The sequence below is a fragment of the Cibotium barometz genome, chromosome 52, assembly GCF_041138505.1.
Source record: "Cibotium barometz isolate CiBa-2024 chromosome 52, ASM4113850v1, whole genome shotgun sequence".
NCBI classification, from domain to species: domain Eukaryota; kingdom Viridiplantae; phylum Streptophyta; class Polypodiopsida; order Cyatheales; family Cibotiaceae; genus Cibotium; species Cibotium barometz.
The window spans coordinates 34433992-34457213 of record NC_141097.1 but is presented as its reverse complement, the minus strand read 5'-3'; the positions used below and the strand labels follow the sequence as shown (position 1 = coordinate 34457213).

The 23222-nt window shown below is 45.2% G+C and overlaps 1 protein-coding gene across 6 annotated transcripts in view; it reads left to right on the top strand.

Annotated features, from left to right (window-relative positions):
- Window positions 1-251: 251 nt before the first annotated feature.
- The window catches only part of LOC147609091 (uncharacterized), a 220507-nt gene continuing 197536 nt past the window's right edge, over window positions 252-23222 (top strand). For all 6 annotated transcript variants that reach the window (XM_086788806.1, XM_086788804.1, XM_086788802.1 and 3 more), the window contains exons 1-2: window positions 252-474; window positions 4584-4727. In XM_086788806.1, the coding sequence (XP_086644932.1) occupies window positions 417-474; window positions 4584-4727 (202 nt within the window). In that variant the 5' untranslated portion in view covers window positions 252-416. The remainder of the gene's footprint in view (window positions 475-4583; window positions 4728-23222) is intronic.

Sequence of the window (23222 nt, the reverse complement as noted above, 5' to 3'; positions counted from 1 at the left end):
AGCCATTGCCCTTTTGTGGGTTAACATTAGAAATATAGGATGTCATTGGCACTGGCACCATGGAGAGAGCCATTGCCCTTTTGTGGGTTATCATCACAAATACTAGATTGGAAAAACACTAAACACGATCTTTCTCAAGTATAAGTGGTGACACGTATAATTATTGAAGTGTAACTTATTCCATAGCATTATATAAAAATACTCTTTGCTTGACGGGTATTAATTAATATTGCAACGTGTAAGACCATCTTATTATCATATCTTTTTAGCTGAAATATGTGTCTTGTGCTAGAGATCTAAGAGTTACGATATTGAAAAACCAACCATAGTGGGTGCTTTGACTAAGCAATCCATGAAAATGAACGTCGACCTTAGCGCGCGCCCGTGAAGAGAGAGATCGACATTAGATCCGAGCCATGGCGCCCCCCCACGATCGGCAGGAGCAGGGCGAGGCAGCGACGACACCCCCGCTAGGTTCTCTCTCTTTCTCTCTCTCGTGCTCTTCTACTCTTCAGATTCTGTACCCTTGCATCGATTATTGTTGAAAACCAAATGGTTTGGCGATGTGCTCGTTGAAATTTGCAGTAAAAGCGCACTGTGATATGAAGAGTTGTCGCAATTGCTCATCCCGTGCTTTGCCGTGGTTGTGCTGTTATGTAGAGTGCCTTTTCAAATTCCAGTCAAGCTTGTAGTGCCATTATCCATTTTCAAATGTTAACTGACAACTCAGAAAGCCACATAGCGTAGCGCCAATACATAGAAGCTAAATGTCAAAGAGAACTGAGTGACATGTTTGCCTCAATTAAAAAGTTAAGGAGACATAGAAACTCAGAACGTGGAAGTGCAGGTGACGTCTGCACATCGAAGAGAGGGATTTCATCCTGAACTGATATTGCACTGGAAAGCAGCCGGTGCTGTTTGATGAGGCTAATACTTCTTCATGGTCTCAGAACCATATGGGAAAGGTATCGGAGATTCCAATTTCCCGTGCCTTGGTACCAACCCATGCAGGTTGCGGGTCTTCAAGGTCCGCGACAAGGTCCTATTGAGTTTAATTGCATTTTGAAGTCTCATGATTTCATACAAGAAACAGTTGCAGTTCAACCTGTTGGTAATGCCAGGTCATCACAAGCTCGCTCTTTTATAAGAAGCACCCATCAAAACACAGCAAAAGCTCCAAACTTCAGGTGTTCTTCACTCCTCTCTCATGGATACGCAGTAGTGCAAACACTGCTCTACGCACACCCAGCCATGCGATCTTCTCCTTTCATGCAAGGCTTCTTCCTGTCCTTCGTCCTTGGTGTTACATACCACCTCATACCTTGGAAGACCAAAAGCAGCCCCTTGGCCTGAATCCTTGAGATGGATTTTCTCCTTTCCTCCTTTGGGAATTCCTCATGCTTTGGACCAGCAGGTTTGGCTATGATACCAATGTTAAGAACACATACCCCCGAGCCCGAGGTCAGATTGCTGTGAGTCAGCCAAGCCCCGACAGCATACTCTAGTGTCCCTTACCACCAGACCGCCTGCTTGCCTGCAACAACTCTGGCCTTGAGGTCCTGCATGCCTTGGTAGACTTCTCTACTTAGTGGATACCCTAGAATCATCATAAGTGAGCCCAGACTCACTTATATAGTAACCAGGCTATTATTGCCCACCCCTTTTATTATTACGCCTTTAGCCATTATTAGCCTCCAGTGAGCTTTTTATTGACTCTAAGCCAATTTAGACCTCATCCTTGCTAGCCCTTCGATGCCTTTAGCCATTATTAGCCTCACTTATATAGTAACCAGGCTATCATCGCCCACCCCTTTTATTATTACGTCTTTAGCCATTATTAGCCTCCGGTGAGCTTGTTATTGACTTTAAGCCAATCTAGACCTCATCCTTGCTAGCCCTTAGCCTCTCGGGCGATGCCTTTATTTAGCCATTATTAGCCTCCGGTGCTAAGCCAATCTAGACCTCATCCTTGCTAGCCCTTAGCCTCTCGGGCGATGCCTTTAGCCATTATTAGCCTCCGGTGCTAAGCCAATCTAGACCTCATCCTTGCTAGCCCTAGCCCTTAGCCTCTTGGGCAGCCTAACCGTGGGTTACCAATCCCCTTAACACCGGGTTATTGTGACCCCAGTTAGCATTGGTCCTAGCCCAGTTAGGGATGTAAGAGGAAACAGGAAATAGATTGGGGGGCCGAGCAAGGAGGAGGGCAGTCAAGTATTTAGATGGGGGTTCAATTTTGGGGAGATGGGTTTTTCTTTTTCTTTTCAAAATAACAAAAATAATACAGATTTTTTTTTGGGTACAATAATAAGATGATCAAAATGGGTAGAAAGAAGGAAAGAAAAACACCCCCATCAATCTTTGAGGCTAAACCTCCTCAACAATGGTATTAGCTTTGACTAGCTTTTCCATAAGAGAGAAAATAAACTAAAAACTCGGGTTATCGCTCTAGATGAAATCAACTAACTATATTCAAGTAGACCGATGTATATAAATATATCCACATGCGAGGATCGTATCCATTGATATAGAAATACGTGTCTCTAATATATAAGAAGATAAGGTCATGACACAGAGGATAAGCTCAACAGCATCAAATCAGCAACATGAGAACACGGTGGCCAACCTGAGGCCGGGGTGCCTCTCCCTCCCTTGTATCCCCGTGAGACGACTCACACCCTCGTATCCCCGTGAGCCGACTCACACCAAAGGTGTGCTGGAGGGATGAGAGAGGCCCCAAGGGAGACGCACACCAAAGGTGTGTTGGAGGGATGAGAGAGGCCCCAAGGGATTTTACCCTATATACTAAGGAGGTTTTAGACGTTGCGCAAGGTTACACAGGTTGGCCAGGGTGCCTCTCCCTCCCTGGAAGCGACTCACACCACAGGTGTGTTGGAGAAATGAGAGAGGCCCCAAGGGATTTTACTCTACATACTAAGGAGGTTTTAGACCTTGGGCAAGGTTATGGGATTTTCCCTTGTACACGTGTCAGCTAGAGACGAAAGGGTGAGGTTCCATTCCAACATAAAAGAACCATATCCACTAAGGAAACGTACCATCTGACGAATCCATGTAGGCAGAAAGCATACTTTGATAGATCTCTGGCCCTGTATAATATATCTTATACCCATGTGGCAAAACACCAAATGTGCTGATATATCGATATATTACATGAAATGTATCCATATATAAGGAACCGTATCTGCGTCATATCCCAATTCCATGTCATACATCCATTCACATAAGATATCATATTTGCTAATGTGCTCTTCTCAGACAAAGATAGTTTTTTTTTTCCACTTGCGTCGGTGAAGGGCTTCGTAATAATCATGTGGATTGTCTGGAAAACCAAGTTAGGCATGCAGGCTAAATTCCAGAGTCTACGCTCAATCATTTAGACACTCTACGAAAAAGCAAGCAAGCAACCAAAAAGTTTGGTGCTGACATTATAATGCTGAAGCCAACAATCAATCAATCTCCCGGGTGAGGATTTGTTTTTGCTCATGTGAGTAAACCAAAGCTCTGATACAACTGTATTAGGCCACGCGTTCAAGTTGTTTACTCATACAATTCAAACAGCAAAACAATAAAAGAATCAAAACACAGTGTGTGAACATGTGTGCAATAAACTTGAACACAGCACTAGGAGAGACCGGTCATATGCAACCTCGGCCATCTGATGCTGAGAAATAACTCTCATCATAATAATAATGAGCTTTTTATAATGACCTTGCTTTTTCCTCATTTGCTTTTATTTTCACTTTTTCCTTTGTGCTGTTTTCTGGGTCTACGTTTGTCGAAATCAAGCAAGACCGACCATGGGTTGTCGAAGTCATGTCTAGTGATACATACCGTTAGGGCCTACAGTCATTTGGGGGCTATCTCTTGTATATCTTGTTATCTCCAACGTGAACCTAAGGAAGGGTCAAGGCCAAGCTGAATCTTAAAATATCTTTGGTCTTATGTAAACTTAGAGCTTGAAAGTAGGTCCTATGTGACTTGTGACCCTTTACCATACATGCTGTGCTGCTGATGAAAGGTCAAATGCGATGCCTTTTCATTATTCCATTTGAAATTGATGGGAGCCGACTGGAAATAGTTAGCTCTACTCAACTTAAGCTGGGCTAAATGTCAATGCTAGGGTCGAGCTGTAATCTACATCTCATTCTTTCTCTACGCGTTATCATTGTTGTACTAGTTGAATAAAGAAGCTTTGATACGAGGGTGCTCAGCTCTTTGCCTTCAAATAAATATAACATTTTAAATTATGTACCAAGCGTATTTTTGAATGCGAAACTGTTTTTTTCCTTTCATGACATTTAGCCTTTTATTTGAAGAGAGAGTGTGTGTGGGTGGGAGAGATATATAAATATAAATATAATTAGGTAAATATATGAATACGTAAGTGGGATAAAACTGGGCTCTGGCTTGGGATAAATCTTTGTATTTGCATGCTTATTTCTAATTGCTGGTTAAGAAAAAGGAGAACGGAGAGCACTAAAGGCAACACTGAATGCCTTTGTCACGTTTACTGCTTTTATGTAAATTCTTGGATGATTCAAAGTTACGTTTGTACTGGTTTGCAGTTTTTTCCTGGGGTAGAGGAGACCTTGGCCAACTTGGTCTAGGGGATGAATCTGATCGAGACCATCCAACTTTGGTTGAGTTCTTTTCAAAGAAAGACATTGTCCATATTGCAGCAAGCGACTTTCACACTGCTTTTTTGACAGGTAAATTTCTTTGATAGGTTATCATGGCCGGCAAGATTGGTTGCCTGCCCACTGGCCCAGGAATTAATTCTTTGTTGATTGTAGTCATGGACAGACCTATAAATTGGCATCTTAGTAGCAACATTCTTAGTTAATTGAGAAGCACTGTGCCTTTTTTCAATACCTAACCAATCTTCTTCCTCCTCCACCAATACAACTTAGCTTAATGGTGCACCTATATTTCTACCAATTTATCTCCTAGCCACTAGAGACTTGTTCTACAACTGCTTAGCTCATCACCCATGCTAGAGACTTGTTCTATGACTGCTCCCCTCCCGCCCCCCCCCCGCCCCTGTCCCTCCCACGTCTTCCTTTTTCTTCCCTCCTATTTTGCCCCCCCTTTTTAGGGGTGGGAAAACCCAAAAAACAGAGTAATTTTGCCTCTGTACAAAGTGGGGAGAATATATGCTTTATTTAACCAGATAGCAGTTGCTTGTTGGCGTAGGGAAATATGACATTAGCATGAGCAACTGTATCTGGTCATCGTTCTCAAAGGGAACCCCATGATCCTATTTAACATAGAGGGTGCTCTCGGTTGGACTGTTTCTGAAACCTTGACTGGCCAAATAAGAGTGTATCTTCTCATACCGAGCTCTGGGAGCTTGTTTGAGACCATAAAGAGCATTTTGGAGCTTTTATACTTTTCTTGGCTAGGCACCACAAAACCAATGGGTTGAATCATAAACGTCTTACTAAAAGTCCCCATATAGAAAGGTTGTCTTAATGTCCTTATGCATCTTCCATCCATGATGGGCTGGCAAAGCAACAACACATCTGATAGTAGACAACCGTGAAGCAGGTGCAAAAGTCTTATCATAATCTATGCCTTTCTGTTGCGCATAACTTTGGCAACAAGTCTGGCCTTGTACATATCAATGGTATCATTAGACTTTCTCTTGACTTTATAAACCCACTTTGTACCTTGACACAATATGAGGTAATCCCTTGAGGGGGGGATTGTTGGGAATCAAGGTTTTACTTGTGTGTGAACCCACTCCTAGAGTGAGGAAGTATGTGTGTGTTTTTGTGTGTGAACCACCTCTTAGAGGGGTATCAAATAATATCTATATATTTGTGTGTGAGTGACATAAGCAGTGATGTCGGGAGGCAATCTTTGTAAAGGTACCTGTACTTTCATTGAAATAATCAATCGAGTGTCACATCTTTGAACAGGTGCCCCCCAAAGCTTTAAAAACCATTACTCCATTTGAGTCCTGGTATGACAGAAAGCCTAAGGTTGACTACTTTAGGACTTTTGGTTGCCTTGCATATGCTCATGTGCCTCCATAGCTAAGAGGCAAGTTGGATGACAAGGCAGTGAAATGCATATTTGTGGTCTACAACAGTGGTAGAGCAAGGGATACCGACTCTACAATCCATGCAGTCAAATGATCTTTGAGAGTAGAGATGTTGTATTTGCTGAAAATTCAGCATAACCACTGGCTAAATTTAGTAGACATTTCCAAAATGGCTCACAGGATATGTTTGAGGGATTACTCCCATTGGGCATAGATGTCAGAGCAGACCAAGAGACCAGCCACTAGAAATGCCTAATGGAAATCAGCCTATTGCAGATCATGACATAGAGGAAGCAGCAATTCACGAAGAGCGGACAGCTTTGGAAGAGGCTAGAATAGTGCCTCGTTGGCTAGTCCGTACTATGCAGGAGAGTAAACTCTTAGCTTCTCTTCATAGCAGGATACTGACTAGATCCAAAAATGCTATGTGGCCTGCATAGGTAGTCTTTATGACATAGATGAGTCATATATGGATAGGTAGTCTTTATGACATAGATGAGTCATATATGCTCTTTTGAAGAGGCTCAAGAGGATGAGCATTGGCAAGAAGCCATCCAACGCGAAATCAATGCTATCCAAAAAAATAGCACATGGGATCTAGTGGACTTTCCTCATGGCAAGAAGCCATGCTAGTTTTCCTTGTCAATGATGAATAACATGGCTCTAGTTTCACAGCCAGTTATTCTGATACCAAATGTAGGGTTTCAGCCCTGCTATGGTGGTTGGAAGATGCACATGGCTTTGGTTGTTGCATTGCACATAATAGAGAAAGGGAGAGACAGAAGATAAGTTCAATACTAGAGAGAGGTGAAGTACATGACTCAAATTGATGTGACGCTTGATTATTTCAATGAAAGTGCAAGTTACCTTTATAGGTTACCAAGCTTGCCTCCTAACATCAATGCTTGTGCCACTCACACACAAATACCTAGATATTATTTGATACCCTAAGAGGCGGTTCACACACACAAACACACACACACATACTTCCTCACTCTAGGAGTGGGTTCACACATAGGTAAGACCTTGATTTCCAACATGAATGTGAAAGCCGAGGCCAGAGACTGTCGGGTTAGGGCATCCACCAGTGCAATCCTTAGGATCGTCAAGCATGTTGAACTCTCCATGTGACCGCTCCCTACAGGAGGCCTACAGATCGGAAGACAATATACACATATTTAGAACACTTAATTTAACTGTTATTAAACAATGGAAACAATATCAGCAACCAGCTTAGTGCTCAGGATGACTCTAAATCAAATGTGTCTCATGACCCTTTCAGCTCTAAGTTCTCTAACTGCTTTATGGACGACTTACCTCCTGGCTTACCTAATCTCGTCTAGAAGATCATAGATTTGAAATAATCCCGGGTAGCTCTCTGCACAAATACTGGAAATACTGAAAATACAAATGACACCAGCACTGGGGCCGGAAAGGGCCGCCCCCCCCCTCAATACTTTTTGTATTTCTTGGAGTATTTATATTGGTACAAGTGTAACGGGCCTGACAGGCCAGATTTCTCCACAAGAGAGTGAAAAACAACCAAATAAAACTGGTTCAAGTCGATGAAGAGGTGTTGGTCGGAGAAGCCCGAAATCACAGGCTCATTCCCACCTTCACTAGGTGTACATGTGCCTTTCACTGGTCTTCCGGGACCGTGCACCAACAGGCATGCCCGTACTAACGTAGGCCAAGGAGTACACTGCGGAGGGAACGTGGCTTGGTTCTCCCCAATGAGCTTTGCTCCCAAATTCCCTGGTGAGTCTAACCACTGGTTCTCAGAAGCTCTGAGAGCGCGGTTATAAATGACCTTTGCAAGTCGTGAACAATCAATACGGGTCCACATATGATAGCATTCTTGAGTTGCAAGGAGGCATCGTGCTCCTTTGGGGTCCATTTAGAAGTGGCTTTCTTCTTCGTGAGATCATGTAGAGGGGTGGCAATCATAGCAAAATGCCTTATGAAGCGCCTGTAATATGAACATAAACCCAGAAAACTATGTACTTGATGTACATTTTGCAACTCTGGCCAATTCTGAATGGTTTCAATCTTGGCAGGATCCATTCTTACACCATCCTTGGATACAATGTGACCCAAATAGTGTATCTCTGAAAGAAAGAACTCACTTTACTTGGCATTAATGAAGAGTTTATGCTTCCGCAACTCTTCAAACACTGTGGCCAAATGAGTCCTATGCTCCTGCTCATTCTTGGAGAAAACCAAGATGTCATCAAAGAATACATCTCTGAATTTTCGATGGGGTCGGAATATCCTATCCATCATACGATTGAATAAGGTTGGGGCATTGGTGAGACCAAAAGGCATCACCAAAAATTCATACAACCCAAAAGCTGTCCTGAATGCAGTTTTGTGGACATCCTGCACCACTCGTATCTGGCGATACGAGTAACCACTCTTCAAATCAATACGGCTGAAACAAGCCGAGCCATCAAGCTTATCCAAAATGTCATCAATACGCGGGATCGGAAATCTATTCTTGATGGTCAGCTTATTTAGAGCTCTATAAGCCACACATGCAGAATGACCCATCTTTCTTTTGAACAAGAAGCACGGGAGAGCAATAAGGTGAGGAACTCCTTACTCCCAATGCATTATACACAGACACACAAGAGAAGAAGCTCTTTCTCAAACAAATGCAGCCTCCCTCATTGAATAGGGCAGGCTCAAAAATTGAAAGGGATATGTGAGTTTGGATTGAGGCTATGGATGACTATTTCTCACCTGCCCGCTGTGAGGATTATGTTGTTAATCCTGCATATTGTGTACTAATTACTACTTAAGTAATTAACTTAGAACAAGAACCTTCAAGAGAACACTTGAGACAAGATTGAATTGACTTCTTGTTGTTAAACTGAGTACAATAGGTCTCTTATATAGGAGATGAAGAGACACATTTGAAGAGGCATGTCCTTTGATGAAAGGACATGACTCTAGACGAAAGGGTACAACTTTTAGGCTAAGGGATGTGTCCAGTCGATGTAGAGGCACAACCATTCACTAAGGGATACAACCATTCGTCGAAGAGATGTGGCTATTCGATGAAGAGGTACATCCTTTGACGAAGAGTCGCAACCAGTCGAGGGTAGGGGTTCCCTTTGGCTAGTAACTCTTTGCATCTGCAACAGTAATCAGCAATGAAGAGAGAATCTGATATATAAACACGTCACAATCGTGACATTCCCTCCCATTTAAAATAAAACCCAGGGATAGTTGTTGAGACTCTGGAAGAAGGGAAATGATTGAATTGCTTCTGCATCCAAAGCTCTAGCTGCTAGATCCCATGTCATGGCATTATTGTTGACCATAACAATCTTGCACATACCAAACTGAATATTAACTGCATCTGCAACTTGTCTCATCTTTACCGAAAGTATGAGAATCATATCTGGAACTCTTTTGTTAACATCATTGGTAACTTCGAGCTTTGTCCAAGAAAAGACTGAATATTTATCTGCTTCCGGCTGAGAGGCGGCAACCACCTGTTGGATGTCTGAAAGGGATTCCACTGATTTTTCTGGAACACAAAAGTCTTCAAGTGTTGTCGTAGGTTGAGAAGAAATATCTTCCATATGCTTTTCTTTGCTCAGAAAGTTGTTCTCGGGACAAGTTATGTCCAAAGATTCATTTGCACCACTGAAGGTAAGGACTGGAGTCTTCATTTTTGAAGAAGAATCATCATTCACCACAGCGTCAGGTATCTGGTCAGAGACAAAGACTTCGTTTTGCACGGGCGGTGACGAGGCTAGTGCTTCTGCCTGGGTCACGGCAAGAAAAGGGGTTGTGGACATTGTATTTGTCACACATGTACCAGAATCTTCTGAATCTTCAGCTTTCTCAGTAGGTATTAAGGCTTCCAATGTAGAAGGGGGAGGTTGAGGTTGTTTGCTCCTCTTAGACCTCTCAAGGATCCTCTTGCACAACGTGAGAATGAGTAAGTCTTCAACACTGCCACCAAGAGCTTGTAAGGACTTGAATGTAGGGCATTGCTCGCGAGGGGAAACTTGTCCAACGTCGCGACGCTCACGACCGAGTACTTGACTAGGGTCGGACACACGTGCCACTAAGTAAGCCCATCTTGATATGGCTGATTTCTTTCCAAGATGTGATCCTTTGGAAGCTTCATGTTGCTGCTTTGGCTTTTGCTGATAGTGATTCAAAGATGGATCTTTCTCATAACTGTTGTAATGCTGAGAATGTTTGCGATGAGCATGCAGAGGCTCAAACGAAGTTATTTCATGTCTGGTGGTCTCCACAGAACTGTGCTGAGGACAAGAAACCTGTTGTGGATGTTGTACGCCGAGAAGTTGCGGAGCTTGAGGAGGCTTTGGCTCACCACCATGGATCAAGTGTGACGAAAAAGTAGCCAGAGAAGGCTTCAAGAGTAGTTGAAATGCCTTCATTTCATGCTGAGGGAGGCGAGCAAGAAGAAGGCGGCATCCTGACAGCCGGGTGGTGGTTTCCGAGTTGCCCACGGTGGCTGTTCACACCAGCGCACGCCCAGCGCAAGCCCGGTGGGTTACTCACGCCTGTTGGGTGTTTTTGGTTTTTTTTTATTATTTTTTGAAAGTGCGCTGGTCGGCGGCGGCGGAGGGCCTTGCACTGGCGGCCGTTGGGTGCTGGTGCCCGACTGCTCACGTGGCTGTAGGAAGCCACGTGGATTAGAAAGGTTTGAGTGTATAAGCCTTTAACGCAAAACGTTTAGTTTTTTTTAAAAATAAAGTTGAATAAAGTTGACGCTTCGCCGACTTGCGACGCTTCGAAGGGCTGTACACGTTGCCGACTGGATGCGAGGAGGTGCGCCGTTTCGAAGGGTTGGTTGACGTCGGACTGAAGGATGCGCCTCTTCGACTGTGTGCCACCGGCAGTATTAAGGGGCTCACAACCGGCACGCTGGCAGCAAACAAGGCGAAGAGAGGGGGGGTGCTTCCAAATTCAGCAGCAAAGGGGTGCCATGCGAAGAGGTGCCAACTCTTGGTGCCATTGTTCGTGTGAAGGGGTGCGAACCCATGCACGAAGGGGCACAACCCGATGAAGAGGCTCACGAAGGGCTACCAGCAGGAGATTGCTGTATACTCACCGGGTACGCCACACACTCATCTGTGTAGTTGTCTTCTATATGTGAATTGAGAAAGAGGGTTGAGGTTACCTCATACTCGTAGATGCAGGTTCCATCTTTCTTCTGCTTCCATACAACGCCGGGTAGGGGAGTAGAGCGGAGAGGGTGAGAGGCTCACAACCGTAGGCCCGGGAAAAAATTTTGCTCTGATACCACTGTGAGGATTATGTTGTTAATCCTGCATATTGTGTACTAATTACTACTTAAGTAATTAACTTAGAACAAGAACCTTCAAGAGAACACTTGAGACAAGATTGAATTGACTTCTTGTTGTTAAACTGAGTACAATAGGTCTCTTATATAGGAGATGAAGAGACACATTTGAAGAGGCATGTCCTTTGATGAAAGGACATGACTCTAGACGAAAGGGTACAACTTTTAGGCTAAGGGATGTGTCCAGTCGATGTAGAGGCACAACCATTCACTAAGGGATACAACCATTCGTCGAAGAGATGTGGCTATTCGATGAAGAGGTACATCCTTTGACGAAGAGTCGCAACCAGTCGAGGGTAGGGGTTCCCTTTGGCTAGTAACTCTTTGCATCTGCAACAGTAATCAGCAATGAAGAGAGAATCTGATATATAAACACGTCACAATCGTGACACCCGCACAGGAGCTAGAAATCAATCCATGCTTGCTAGGTTTCATCTCACTCGAGATGCTAAATTTTGGAACCAAACCTTTCTCCAAAAGCTCATTAACCTGCTTCATGATCTCTTCTTGTTGTGCGGCACTCACACGATATGCAGGTTTGTTAGGTGGAGAACTACCTGGTAGATCTATGCGATGATCCTCGGGCCTTTGAGGAGGTAATGCTCCTAGCAATGCATCAGCAAAACAATCTTTGAATGCATGAAGAAAATTCAGCCTATCCTGAGTCAAAACCTCCACATTTTCACGACTTGGTTCAATGCCATCACGAACAAAAACCAAGTACGCAGAAAGACTCTTTTTCATTGCTTTATTAATCTGGATGTGAGATACAACTGGGATAGAATCCCCTTCTTTGCTAGCATCAATAATATGCATGCGGTCTCTATGCATAAAGGAAATCTTGTTTGTCTTGTGCTCTTTGCGGGGCTCAAGCCTATGATGCCATGGCTTGCCAAGCAATACATCGCATCCATTCAGTGGGAAACCAAGAAATGCTCATGATCAAGATAACCCTGAATATGTATGTGCAACTTCCCAATAAGTGGGTTAACCTGCACCTCTTTACCTACTAAGGCAGCTTCTGCTTCAATTTGAGGGTCCATGTCCTTAACCTCAATACCCAAGGCAGCTGCCATCTGAATAGAGATGAAGTTATCTGTTGCACAATCATCAAACATAAATAGAGCGGGCTGATCCTTGATTTGACCCCATGCTTTGCATACCATCCTCACTTTTCCATCATGCTTTGTGTTTCCCTGCACATCGGGAACTACATGCACATTTGCCTTGGGTTGCTTGTTCTCATGCTTTGGTTTGCGGTTGGGGCATTGTCTAAACATATGCTCTTTGCTTCCACAAGAAAAGCATTTCCCCTCCTTTGCATATTGCTCCCTTTGCTCGGGGGTCAAGCCAAATTTGTTCTTCTTTGGCCCATGATCCTTGGATGGGGTATTTTTAGCTTTACCACCCTTCTGGACATCTCGGAAGCTCTTTTTAGGTGGCTGTCCACCTTTTTGTAGGTTTGGGACAGCCTTCTCTTTGCCCTTAGAACCCCCTTGATCTTGCTTAATTTTGAGCACCAATTGCTCCGTAGCAAGAGCGGATGCTATAAGCTGCTGAAGAGTGTGTTTCGGATGCAATTCAATACCCGAACGATAAGCTGGTTGCAATCCGGAGCGAAACTTCCTCTTTCTTTCATCCTCGGAGAGTTGCATAAAGGGAGTTACCTCAAGCAACACTTTCCAAAACTTATTGACATACTGCTGCACACTTTTATTATCTTTTTGCTCAAGTCTATCCCACTTTTGGGTGAGAGTTTGCTTCGCATTAGGAGGCAAGAATTGGGCATAAAATTTGTCCTTAAACTCTTTCCAAGTGCAAATGGGATCTTTGGCGGTCTTTTCAGTGATCCACTAATGGGCAGCTGTCCCCTTCAAGAACATGCTTGCATGACGAATTTTGGACTTCTCAGTGAAGTCCTCATCACTAAAAGCAATATCAAACTGGGCCACAAAAGCTAGCACCTTAGAGGCATCATACTCTCCATGAAAAGCATCAAATTTCACGGACTTGTCCCCGGCTTTGAACTCCTTGAGCTTCTTGGGATGTGGTACATGTTCTTCTCTTTTTCTCTTCCTCTTATCCAACGGGGCAGCCCTCTTTGCATGGGCTTCATGGGCAACCAAAGATGTTTCAAAAGGCACAATGGCATGTGCATTATGAATCTGTGGCCCCGATGCATGTGACCTCCCCAAATGATGCAATGTCTCACCACGAGACAACTCAATGGGCAAAGTCTTTCGACTTGCATGCCGACCACTGTCCCCATGATGTACATATTTGGAATCCAAATGGCCTTGAGCATGCATAAATCTATTTCCTCCTGTGCCCTGAGGAGTGGATGCATGGCGGGAGGTGACCGAAACTTCTTCTTTATGCAAGTATGATCTCAACCTTTGAGAGGCTGGGTCTCCATGCTGCAAACGGGGCGGATTCTTGAACATAAGCTGTCCATCCTCTCCCTCTTTAACGTCACCCTTGCGGATAAGGTAAGAGAGTGCCAGCTCCCTTGGCTTCTTACCCACTTCTCGAGCCATAGACTCAAAAGCATAGAAACATGGGACGGGGAACGGGACGGGAACGGGGCAAAAGGCCGTCCCGGGGACGGTGGAAAAAACGGCAATCTGAAAACGATTGTTTTTTTGCAATTTTTTTTAACACACTTGATTTACACTTAGAAACCAAGACATTAAGCACAAAATTGCACCAAAAAGAGGAGAAATGCATAGTCGTATTAGCAAAAAACTATAATGGGGCGCCGATGGCGTGATAAACAAAAGTGAGTGTACAATGATCAATCTAAACAAAAATGCCAAATGGCATAATGAAAGGCCCAAGGAGGGTGTACACTCAAGGCAAAATGACTAAGTGCCAAGATACAAGACTCAAGAGACTAGGCAAGAGGCTGAAAAGGGTGAAGATCAATCGTGACCTCCTCGGTGAAGTCCTCCATAGGCTGGTCCTCAAGTGGGAGGGGAGGGGGAGGTGGGGGGGACAATGCCTCGGGCACAACCTCAAGCTCCTCTAAAATCTCGGCCCTCTGCTGATCAGAGAGATGTGGGTCCTGCTGTGCCTGCTCCCATTCGGTGAAAGGATCGGCCTTCTTTGTCAAGCCCTTGCAAAGCATTCGCAAGTTGGCACTGACAAACACCAAATCATTTGCACGCTGTACACCAAGGCGGTTCCTCTTCTTAGAGGCAATGTGGCTATAAACTGACCAGAGTTGCTCTAGGCAACTGCTACTGCAAGCCTGTGAGAGTACGCGCACAGCAAATTCCTGCAACTTTGGAGTTTCCGCACCATAATCCTCCCACCAAAGTGCAGACCCTACCTTGAAGCGGTCCGCCTGTGCATTTGCCAAACCAAAAGCCCCCCGCTTCTCTCTATAAATCTGCAATTGGTCCTTGATTGTGCGGCGATCCTCCTCACTAGTGTAAAGGCGATCCAAGGTTTGTCGAAGGCCTTTGCTCACCTCTTTGTCCTTGTGTTGCCCTTTGCCTTGAAACTCAGGATCAACAATGTAGGCAGCAGCATGGAGGGGAGAGTGGTAGGCTTGCCATCTTTTCAAACATAGGGATTTGACCTGTTTATAGTGAGGCTTGACTTTGAACATTGCTTTTAGCTTCTCTGTCATGCGATCCATTGCCTCGTACACTTTGCCAATGCATGGTTGAGTGGAATCCACCACCCTAAGGAGATCAATAATCGGTTGCACCATCTCCACAAGCGCCTTGGCCTCCTCCCACCATGCCGCATCATCCGCCCTTTCCCTGCAAAATTTGCCGACCGTCGTGGAAGCCTCTGAAGTGCGTGCAAACTCATCACTGAGGAAGAGTCCCCTCAATGCCCCGCTACATGTACACAAGCGGCCTAGCATGAGAAAGTTGAATGCAAACCTCGTCTCGGAATACTTAAGAAGAGAGAGGCTTGACTTCTTGGAAAACTCGTGCTGCACCCTGTGATGGTTGAGGACAAAGGTCACTATTTTGTTGGCACCCTCAATGACAGGTGCAACCCAATCCAAGGCCCCTATGTCTTTGATAAGGTTGTTGAGGCAATGGGCCATGCAAAAGCACACGGTGATGCGAGGATAAGTTGCTTGGAGAATTGTCCCTGCCGCCCTATTTGCCGGTTCTCCATCCGCACATATGGCAATGACATTCTCCGCCCCCACCGTCTCTAGTGTTGTTGCCCACTCCGCAGCAAGTATCTCGGCACTCTTCCCCGTCCCGGAAGCATCATGGGAGTCGACAAAGTATGTCTCCCCTCGTGAGTAGGCAACAACTCCATGGATGGAGCGCTTTCTAGTGTCACTCCACCCATCAACGACGAGGGTAACACCATTTTCAGCCCATTGCTCTTTCATGTGGTTGGCCGCCACCTCCACGCTTGCCTTCTCCTTGTCAAGGAGAGAGGTGCGGATGGTCTCCGAAGAGGGGGGAACATAAGAGGGTCCATACTCCGCTATCAATTTGCACATGGCCCGAAAGTATGGAGATCTATCCAAAACACCATATGCAAAACACAAACAAAATTCAGATTTTTACCATCATTTAGTCTTTTAAGTTTTAGTCTTTAAAGTTTAGAGCATGATATTTGAATTTTGAATAGTACATGAGCATAGTGCCAAGGACTTACCGTGCCGCCCGAAATGCTATGTGGTCATGAAAGAAGAATCGTGCCACCGCCATGTCCACCTCCTCTTTCAATTGAGGGTTCCAATTCTCATCAAGAGTACTTTGGCGTCCCCGGGAAGCGGATGCCTCTCTTGATGAACGAGGTACATGCGGCGTTGATGTCCTCACAAAGGATGTGGGGTCGACGGCCACTTGAGGATTGCGTTTTGCCAACTCGGCCGCCTCATAAACCACAAGCTTTTCAAGGAGCTCCTTCTTCTTCTCGGCCGAAACCTCCTTGCAAAATTGCACTTCGTTGCCGGGCTCATGCAAGAAGTGAGCACGCACTTTGTGGGCACTGCCGGTTTGCTTGCAGCCGCAAAGCTTACATACCCATGGTCTTGAACCACCCCCTTGACCGTATTGTGAGCACTCTACCTCATCGCACCAACTCCATCGATGTACGGCGGGCCTCCTTCTTCGTGATGGAGCGGGTGTTGAAGTGGTGGAGGCGGCGGCGGACCCGGGTTGAGGAGAGGAAGGGGTTTGAGAAGAGGATGCCATAGTGATAGAGACTAGAGTAGAGCTTGAGATGCATGGTAGAGCTTGAGAAAGAGTCAAGATGGAGAATTGGGATGGAGATGTTGGAGAAGGAGAGCTTGGACAATGGAGAGGGTGAGCTTGGAGAGGGAGAGCTTGGATGTTGGAGAAGGAGAGCTTGAAGAGGGTGAGCTTGGAGAGGGAGAGCTTGGATGTTGGAGAAGGAGAGCTTGGAGAGGGAGAGCTTGAGCCTTGAGCCTTGGGTCTTGGAGAGGGAGAGCTTGGAGAGGAGATGGCTTGAGGAGAGCATGGAGGTCTCTTATATAGAAGATGGGGAGCCATGTGGGAGAGCTTCAGCCTTGAGGAGGAGTTGCGCATCACCAAACGGCTAGGAGAGACAGCCGTTGAAGCCCCGCCAACGGTCAAAAACTGCGCCAACGGTCAGTTTGACCGTCCCCGTACGGACAGGGAACGCCGTTCCCGGAACGTTCCCGGCGTCCCCGTTCCGCTGTCTGGCTGCCGTCCCCGTCCCTCCGTCCCGCGGACGTCCCGCCCCCGTCCCAGGCGTTCCCCGTCCCTAGGGTCCGTTCCCCCCGTCCCATGTCACTATGCTCAAAAGTCATGTCCACCATAGCATCAGCTTTCTTGGCTTCTATGACACTTTGTACATGAGGGTCTTCATGCAAGAATTTCAGCTCTTGCTCTTTTGCTTGCAAGAGCCTCTTCATGTGCTCCAACTCAGCCCTCAATGCATTGGGCTCTTTCTTGTGCATGGGTTCTTTACCACGTGATGGCTGTCCCATGTATGCACTATCATAGACTCTCTCAAGAGGTTTATGCCTTCCATGCAATGCATCGGAATCCCGTGAAGCACTTGATTGGCCCCTCGAATTCGGCACTTCCAATGGGTTGCCCTGGTTGTCCATTGAATTAAGTGTTCGTGCTTGCTTCCGATCTCAAAACTCCGTGTCTCCTCTTGAGAAAGAGAGATGACCGGGCTTTGATACCAATGTGACCGCTCCCTACAGGAGGCCTACAGATCGGAAGACAATATACACATATTTAGAACACTTAATTTAACTGTTATTAAACAATGGAAACAACATCAGCAACACAAATACTGAAAATACTGAAAATACAAATGACACCAGCACTGGGGCCGGAAGCCCCCCCCCCCCCTCAATACTTTTTGTATTTCTTGGAGTATTTATATTGGTACAAGTGTCACGGGCCTGATAGGCCAGATTTCTCTACAAGGGAGTGAAAACAACCAAATAAAACTGGTTCAAGTCAATGAAGAGGTGTTGGTCGGAGAAGCCCTAAATATCACAGGCTCACTCCCACCTTCACTGGGTGTACACGTGCCTTTCATTGGTCTTCCAGGACCGTGCACCAATAGGCACGCCCGTATTAACGCAGGCCAAGGAGTACACCGTGGAGGGAACATGGCCTGGTTCTCCCCAATGAGCTTTGCTCCCAAATTCCTTGGTGAGTCTAACCTTCACTGGCTCTCAGAAGCTCTGAGAGCGCGGTTAACAACACCACACAGGGAAATATACTAGCCACACCAGGAAGAATTTCCTGAACATGGTCAGCATATACATGCCATGCTCCTGCACTACACAACTTAAAGCATTCTCTGAATTTAAATTTGCAAATTTCAGATTTATACAAATGATTAAAATATGAGAGCACCTGGTACGGTGAGTACAATCCAGATACAACCGGTACAATTTGCAGCAGGTACAATCAAGCACGTCAAGAGCTTCACATGTGTGTAGGTACAGTAGGTATTGTTTGTACAATTGGTACAGTGAGTTCAATAGGCAGGTACAATCAGGTACAGCTGGTCCACGTGGGCAGCCAGCAGGTACACAAGGCAGTAAATGAGCAGGTATTGCAGGTGGTACAGTAGGTACACGTGGGCTGCAGCTAGGCAAGTATTGCAGGCGTACAACACTGTGGCAGCAAGTACAACAGGTGGGCAGGAGTCGGGTACAGGTTTTTGAGGCGGGCACAAGAGCAGAATCCAGCCTATGGGTAGCAGGTGATGGAGAAGAGAGATTGCAGGCGATGGAGAGAAAAGATATCTAGCCACCACCCACGTGGGGAATAAAAGACCAATGTTCCATGCAATACCTTTTTCAAAGGTTATAAAGCCTTTATACCAATTTAATACTATGGGCACCATCAAAAAGAAATGTCTAGCCCCTTTTTTAAATGTGTGTGAACACATTAGCTTATAAACATTAAAGTTAACCATAGTTTATGGATTTTACCTTTTAAAAGGGCCAAAATGGAAATACTTACCACCTGTTCACACGCCACACCACCAAGTCAGCAAACAACATTCCATGGTACACTGGGGGCGTCCCCGTCCAGTGTACTGGCATGGCATAATAGGCAGACACACGCAAACAAGTCATGCAAAAACAAATTTATGCATGCAGGCATAAATGCATGTGCACAAATAATGGACGAAATCTCCCTTTCATGAAACTTGTACAAGAGGTTCCTGTCGGGCACAAAACTGATGGGTGTAGAAACAAGGAAAACAAGGAAAAAGAAACAAGTGGCCTTACGCTTGTCATTTCAGCCCACTATTTCCATTTCTAGACCTTGGAACCTCAAACCTATAAATTAAAGCCCTCTCCCTTCATTTTGAGGAAGGGGCACTCTTGCAGAAATTGAGTCTGTATCTGGCTGATTGCTCATATCTCAGTCTACTACAGCTTGTGAAGAATTTCCGCACTACTCCTTCCCAGGTGCTGCAGGCCAGAATGTGTGAAGAAAGAGCCCTTCTCTGCTAGTACTGCTGGTAAATTCATCTACAGAAATTTGGTTCAATCTTTCCCTTTTCTACATGTTGAAGGTTGGATCATTTGATCTACAAGATTTTGTGTGCTCATTTAAATCCTTGTCCCTCAAGACTTGGGCGGTGAGTTTTGGATTTGTTGAGCCCTTAGTTTGAGTGATTCACATGTGATCATCTCGGGATAGGATCCCATTGTGTTCTAACTTCTCACGATGATGAAGGGCCATAGGGTGCAGGTCATGAGCTTTGTTTGAGGTTGTATTCATTTTGCATATGGAAGAAGTGGTAGTGGCAAGGCCTTGGGCTACCCACTATTGCACTTGAATCTTTGCCCCTTGTGGTAATATCAGAAATACCTTATAAGAGGAAGGGGGATGGGGGGGGGGGGTGCTGGACGTGGGCAGCAGAGCTCATCAGCAGCTTAGTAGCTTGGCACATCTGGCATGCTCGCTGCAGCAATGAGACTATTGATGGAGTGACTACCCCACCTGTGGAGACCATCCGAGCCATATGGGTGGATCTCATTCACACTGAGAGGGCGCTTTGAGCGCTCGACCGGTGGCGAGTTGGAGCGCATGTGGCAAAAGCAAGAGGTGTTCCTTCACTCTTGGACTCCCAGACTCTTCCTTTCGAGGAAGGACGGAGTTTTGTGGCATTATAGGGCCTCAGTGTGGCTTCCCCCCCTCCCCCTCCCCCTCTTACGTAACCTCCCCCTCTGAGAGTGGCCAGCCATGGAGGGAGCTCCCTCTTTCATGTTTTTGTATGTATTGAAAGCATTTTGCAGCATTTGTACTCTGCCATTCTGGCAAGCCTCTTCTATGACTAATGAAAGGATCTTCTCTTGGGAAAAAAAGCTGGGTTAGGTCCAGGCGGATGATGCGCTTGATCTTCTGATCATGCGTAACATCATAACTTGCGGTCTCTCCACTTTCCTCCAGTCTTCTGCTCCCAATTGTGGTCCCACAGAGATGCTCCATACATCACCACCGAGGAACCAAAGTATCAATTAAGCAGCATTTGGTACTAGGTTCGTGAAAGTGAGCCTGAAAACACTGTTTGTCCGCTCTTCTCCAGTCCATCGCTCCTTAGTTTGGTCCCCTGAAAACACTGTTTGTCCGCTCTTCTCCAGTCCATCGCTCCTTAGTTTGGTCCCCTGAAAGCACTGTCTCTCCAAATAAGTGAGAGCGGCATATCCATGAAAATGTCATGCCTGGGCAGCTGGGCACATACTACAGAGCGGGCCAATAAAAGTGATCCCCAAATATACATATGATGTGACCAACTCAACCTCATCTCATTTATATGTGAAGGAATGTGTGGCTACAATCGGGTAGGTGTTGTAAAAAAGCATAATCTTGGTCTTCCTAAGATTTACTCTGAGGTCCCTCTCATCACAAAATGCTAGCAATGCATTGAGGTGGTGCTACAGTCCCTTGGTTGGGTCTGAGATAAGGACTATATCATTTGCATATAATGATAGAATGTGCAGTGGAAGAAGGGAAAGTGGAAACACAAGAGAGAGAGTGAGAGAGAGAGATGGAGAGGAAACACAGGTGAGAACCTACGCTCAATATCATCACCAAAAGGAATACATGTCCCTAGCAAGAGGGGAGAACCTCGTATGTGAGGGACTGCAGCTAGATAAGCAGTGAGATATGAGGGAGGCATGCCGGCTATATATATGCCTACATGAAGGCAGCCGACTGGTGATAAAGTGCCTCCACGACCTGGAAAATACTCAAGACCATAAAATAGGGAATAAATATGGGTAAAATATATGTGAGGGGTGACCAGCCCCTCTGACTAACATGGTCAGCCCTGGAGGCTAAAATAGGACACTGAATAGGAAGCCAGCAAGAAGCGGATGATGTCTAACACCCCCTCTCAGCACCGGATGCTGAGTGAACTCCAAGAAGCCAGAGACGTCGTCCTCGATCAAAGATGAAAGACTGGAGAAACAGGTACCAAGAAAGCTCCACAAGCAATCTCCTCAGCAACTCAGCTACAAAAGCAATAGAACAAGCTGCCAGGTACACCGCTCCTCTGGAAGAAAACAACCATATAGGCTGCGACGTGCTGCTCCAAACAATGGTTCTGAACCCAAGTGTAAGAACACTCCCCGAAGTCGAATGTCGTGTATCTAGCCTGGAGAAGGTATGAAAAACCTCATAACTAACCAAGATCAGATCCTGTATATAATCAATCCTGGGAGAAGCAAACTGCTCCTCGCTGGAACCCTCGGAAATGCCTATGATAGATAAGCTGCCCATTTGCATATAGGATTAGAAGGACAATGAGAGCTTGTTGGTTGCACCTTTGTAGGGTTGTCATGTACTTTTGGGGATGCCTTGGCATGCACGCCTCAATCCAAGAAAGGATCATGTGACCAAGAGGATTACTTTGATGGGTGAAGGGGAAGCCTATGCCATAGTGTCTAGAGGTCTAGTGTTGTAATTTGATGCATAGAGTTATGCTTTTGGTTATGTCATGAAACATATGCTTGTTTGAATGGGAGTTTGCATGTATCCCAAGGATTCTTTGTCGACAATAAAGGACCTTTGTGAATTTTTAGGACCCTAAGTTGGGTTAGGAAGAAGCTTGAGATGGCGAGCAGGCATAGAAGAATCCGAAATTGATGTATGTTATGCAAAGAAGGAGACTAGATATGGAAGTCTTACCATATGTTTTATGTGGTCTTTTGAGAGAATCTTAAGGCCCCGTGTTGCTAGGTCTTGTTGCCATGGATCCACAGGAAGTGGATAAGTTCAAGTAGAATTATGAAGATTTGTTTCGAAGTTGGAACTCAAGAATTGCCCTAAGTTGGGTAGTGGCCTATTTCTAACTTGAAGCAGAATGAATTTCATCCTAAGTTGGATCTAGCCTGTAAGTTGGATTAGGAGAGGTTTGTTTCTAAGTTGGGACAACCAAATTCCTAAGTTAAAATTCAACCATTGTCGTAAGCTAGGTAGTGGCATATTTCCAAATTGAAGGATGAGGAATTCAATCTGAAGTTGGATATGGCTTGTTCCTAAGTTGGGACACGAGAAAGTTTGCTCCTAAGTTGGAGTAAATGACATTGGTTTCTAAGTTGAAACTAGAGGCCTGTTACTAAGTTCAAATAGGCGAAGTCTATTGGGGTTCAGAGTCTTGTATGTGTGTATCTGCCTCCTCATGTGTGAAACCGAGTTTGTGATTCTACGTGTCCATGTGTGTGCGAACCCACATGGACACACTGTATGTGTCCATGTGGGTTCACACACACATGGACACGTAGAATCACAAACTTCCACACACTGTATGTGTCCATGTGGTGAGTAAGTGTGTGTGAACCCACTCTTAGAGTGATTAGGATAATATCTAGATATTATACCTGTATGACATAAGCATTCAGATGAGCCTCTAAGGCTATAAAAGCATTGTACGTGGTGAAGTATTATCACATCAATCAATATCATTGAGTTGTGCAACACATCTCTCTCTTTCTCTTGAGTACTCTCTCTCTCTCTCACTATATTCCACTCACCTCCATAGCGTACCCCCCCCTCGCTATATTCCAGTTCCAGTTTCATTTTCTAGGTGCCAGTAGTATCATCTTTATTTTTCATTTTTTGGGTTTTTTTATCCAGACATTGTATCAGATCCACCATGATGTAACTTTTGGTCTCATAGGTCATTATGGCCTTTTGAAGACGTTAATATAACATTTCATTTCATTTCATTTCTCTCTCTCTCTCTCTCTCTCTCTCTCTCTCTCTCTCTCTCTCTCTCTCTATCATCACACATGCACAGCATGGCTCTCCATCAACCACCTCAGAGCTGCACTTGTGTGACTGAGAA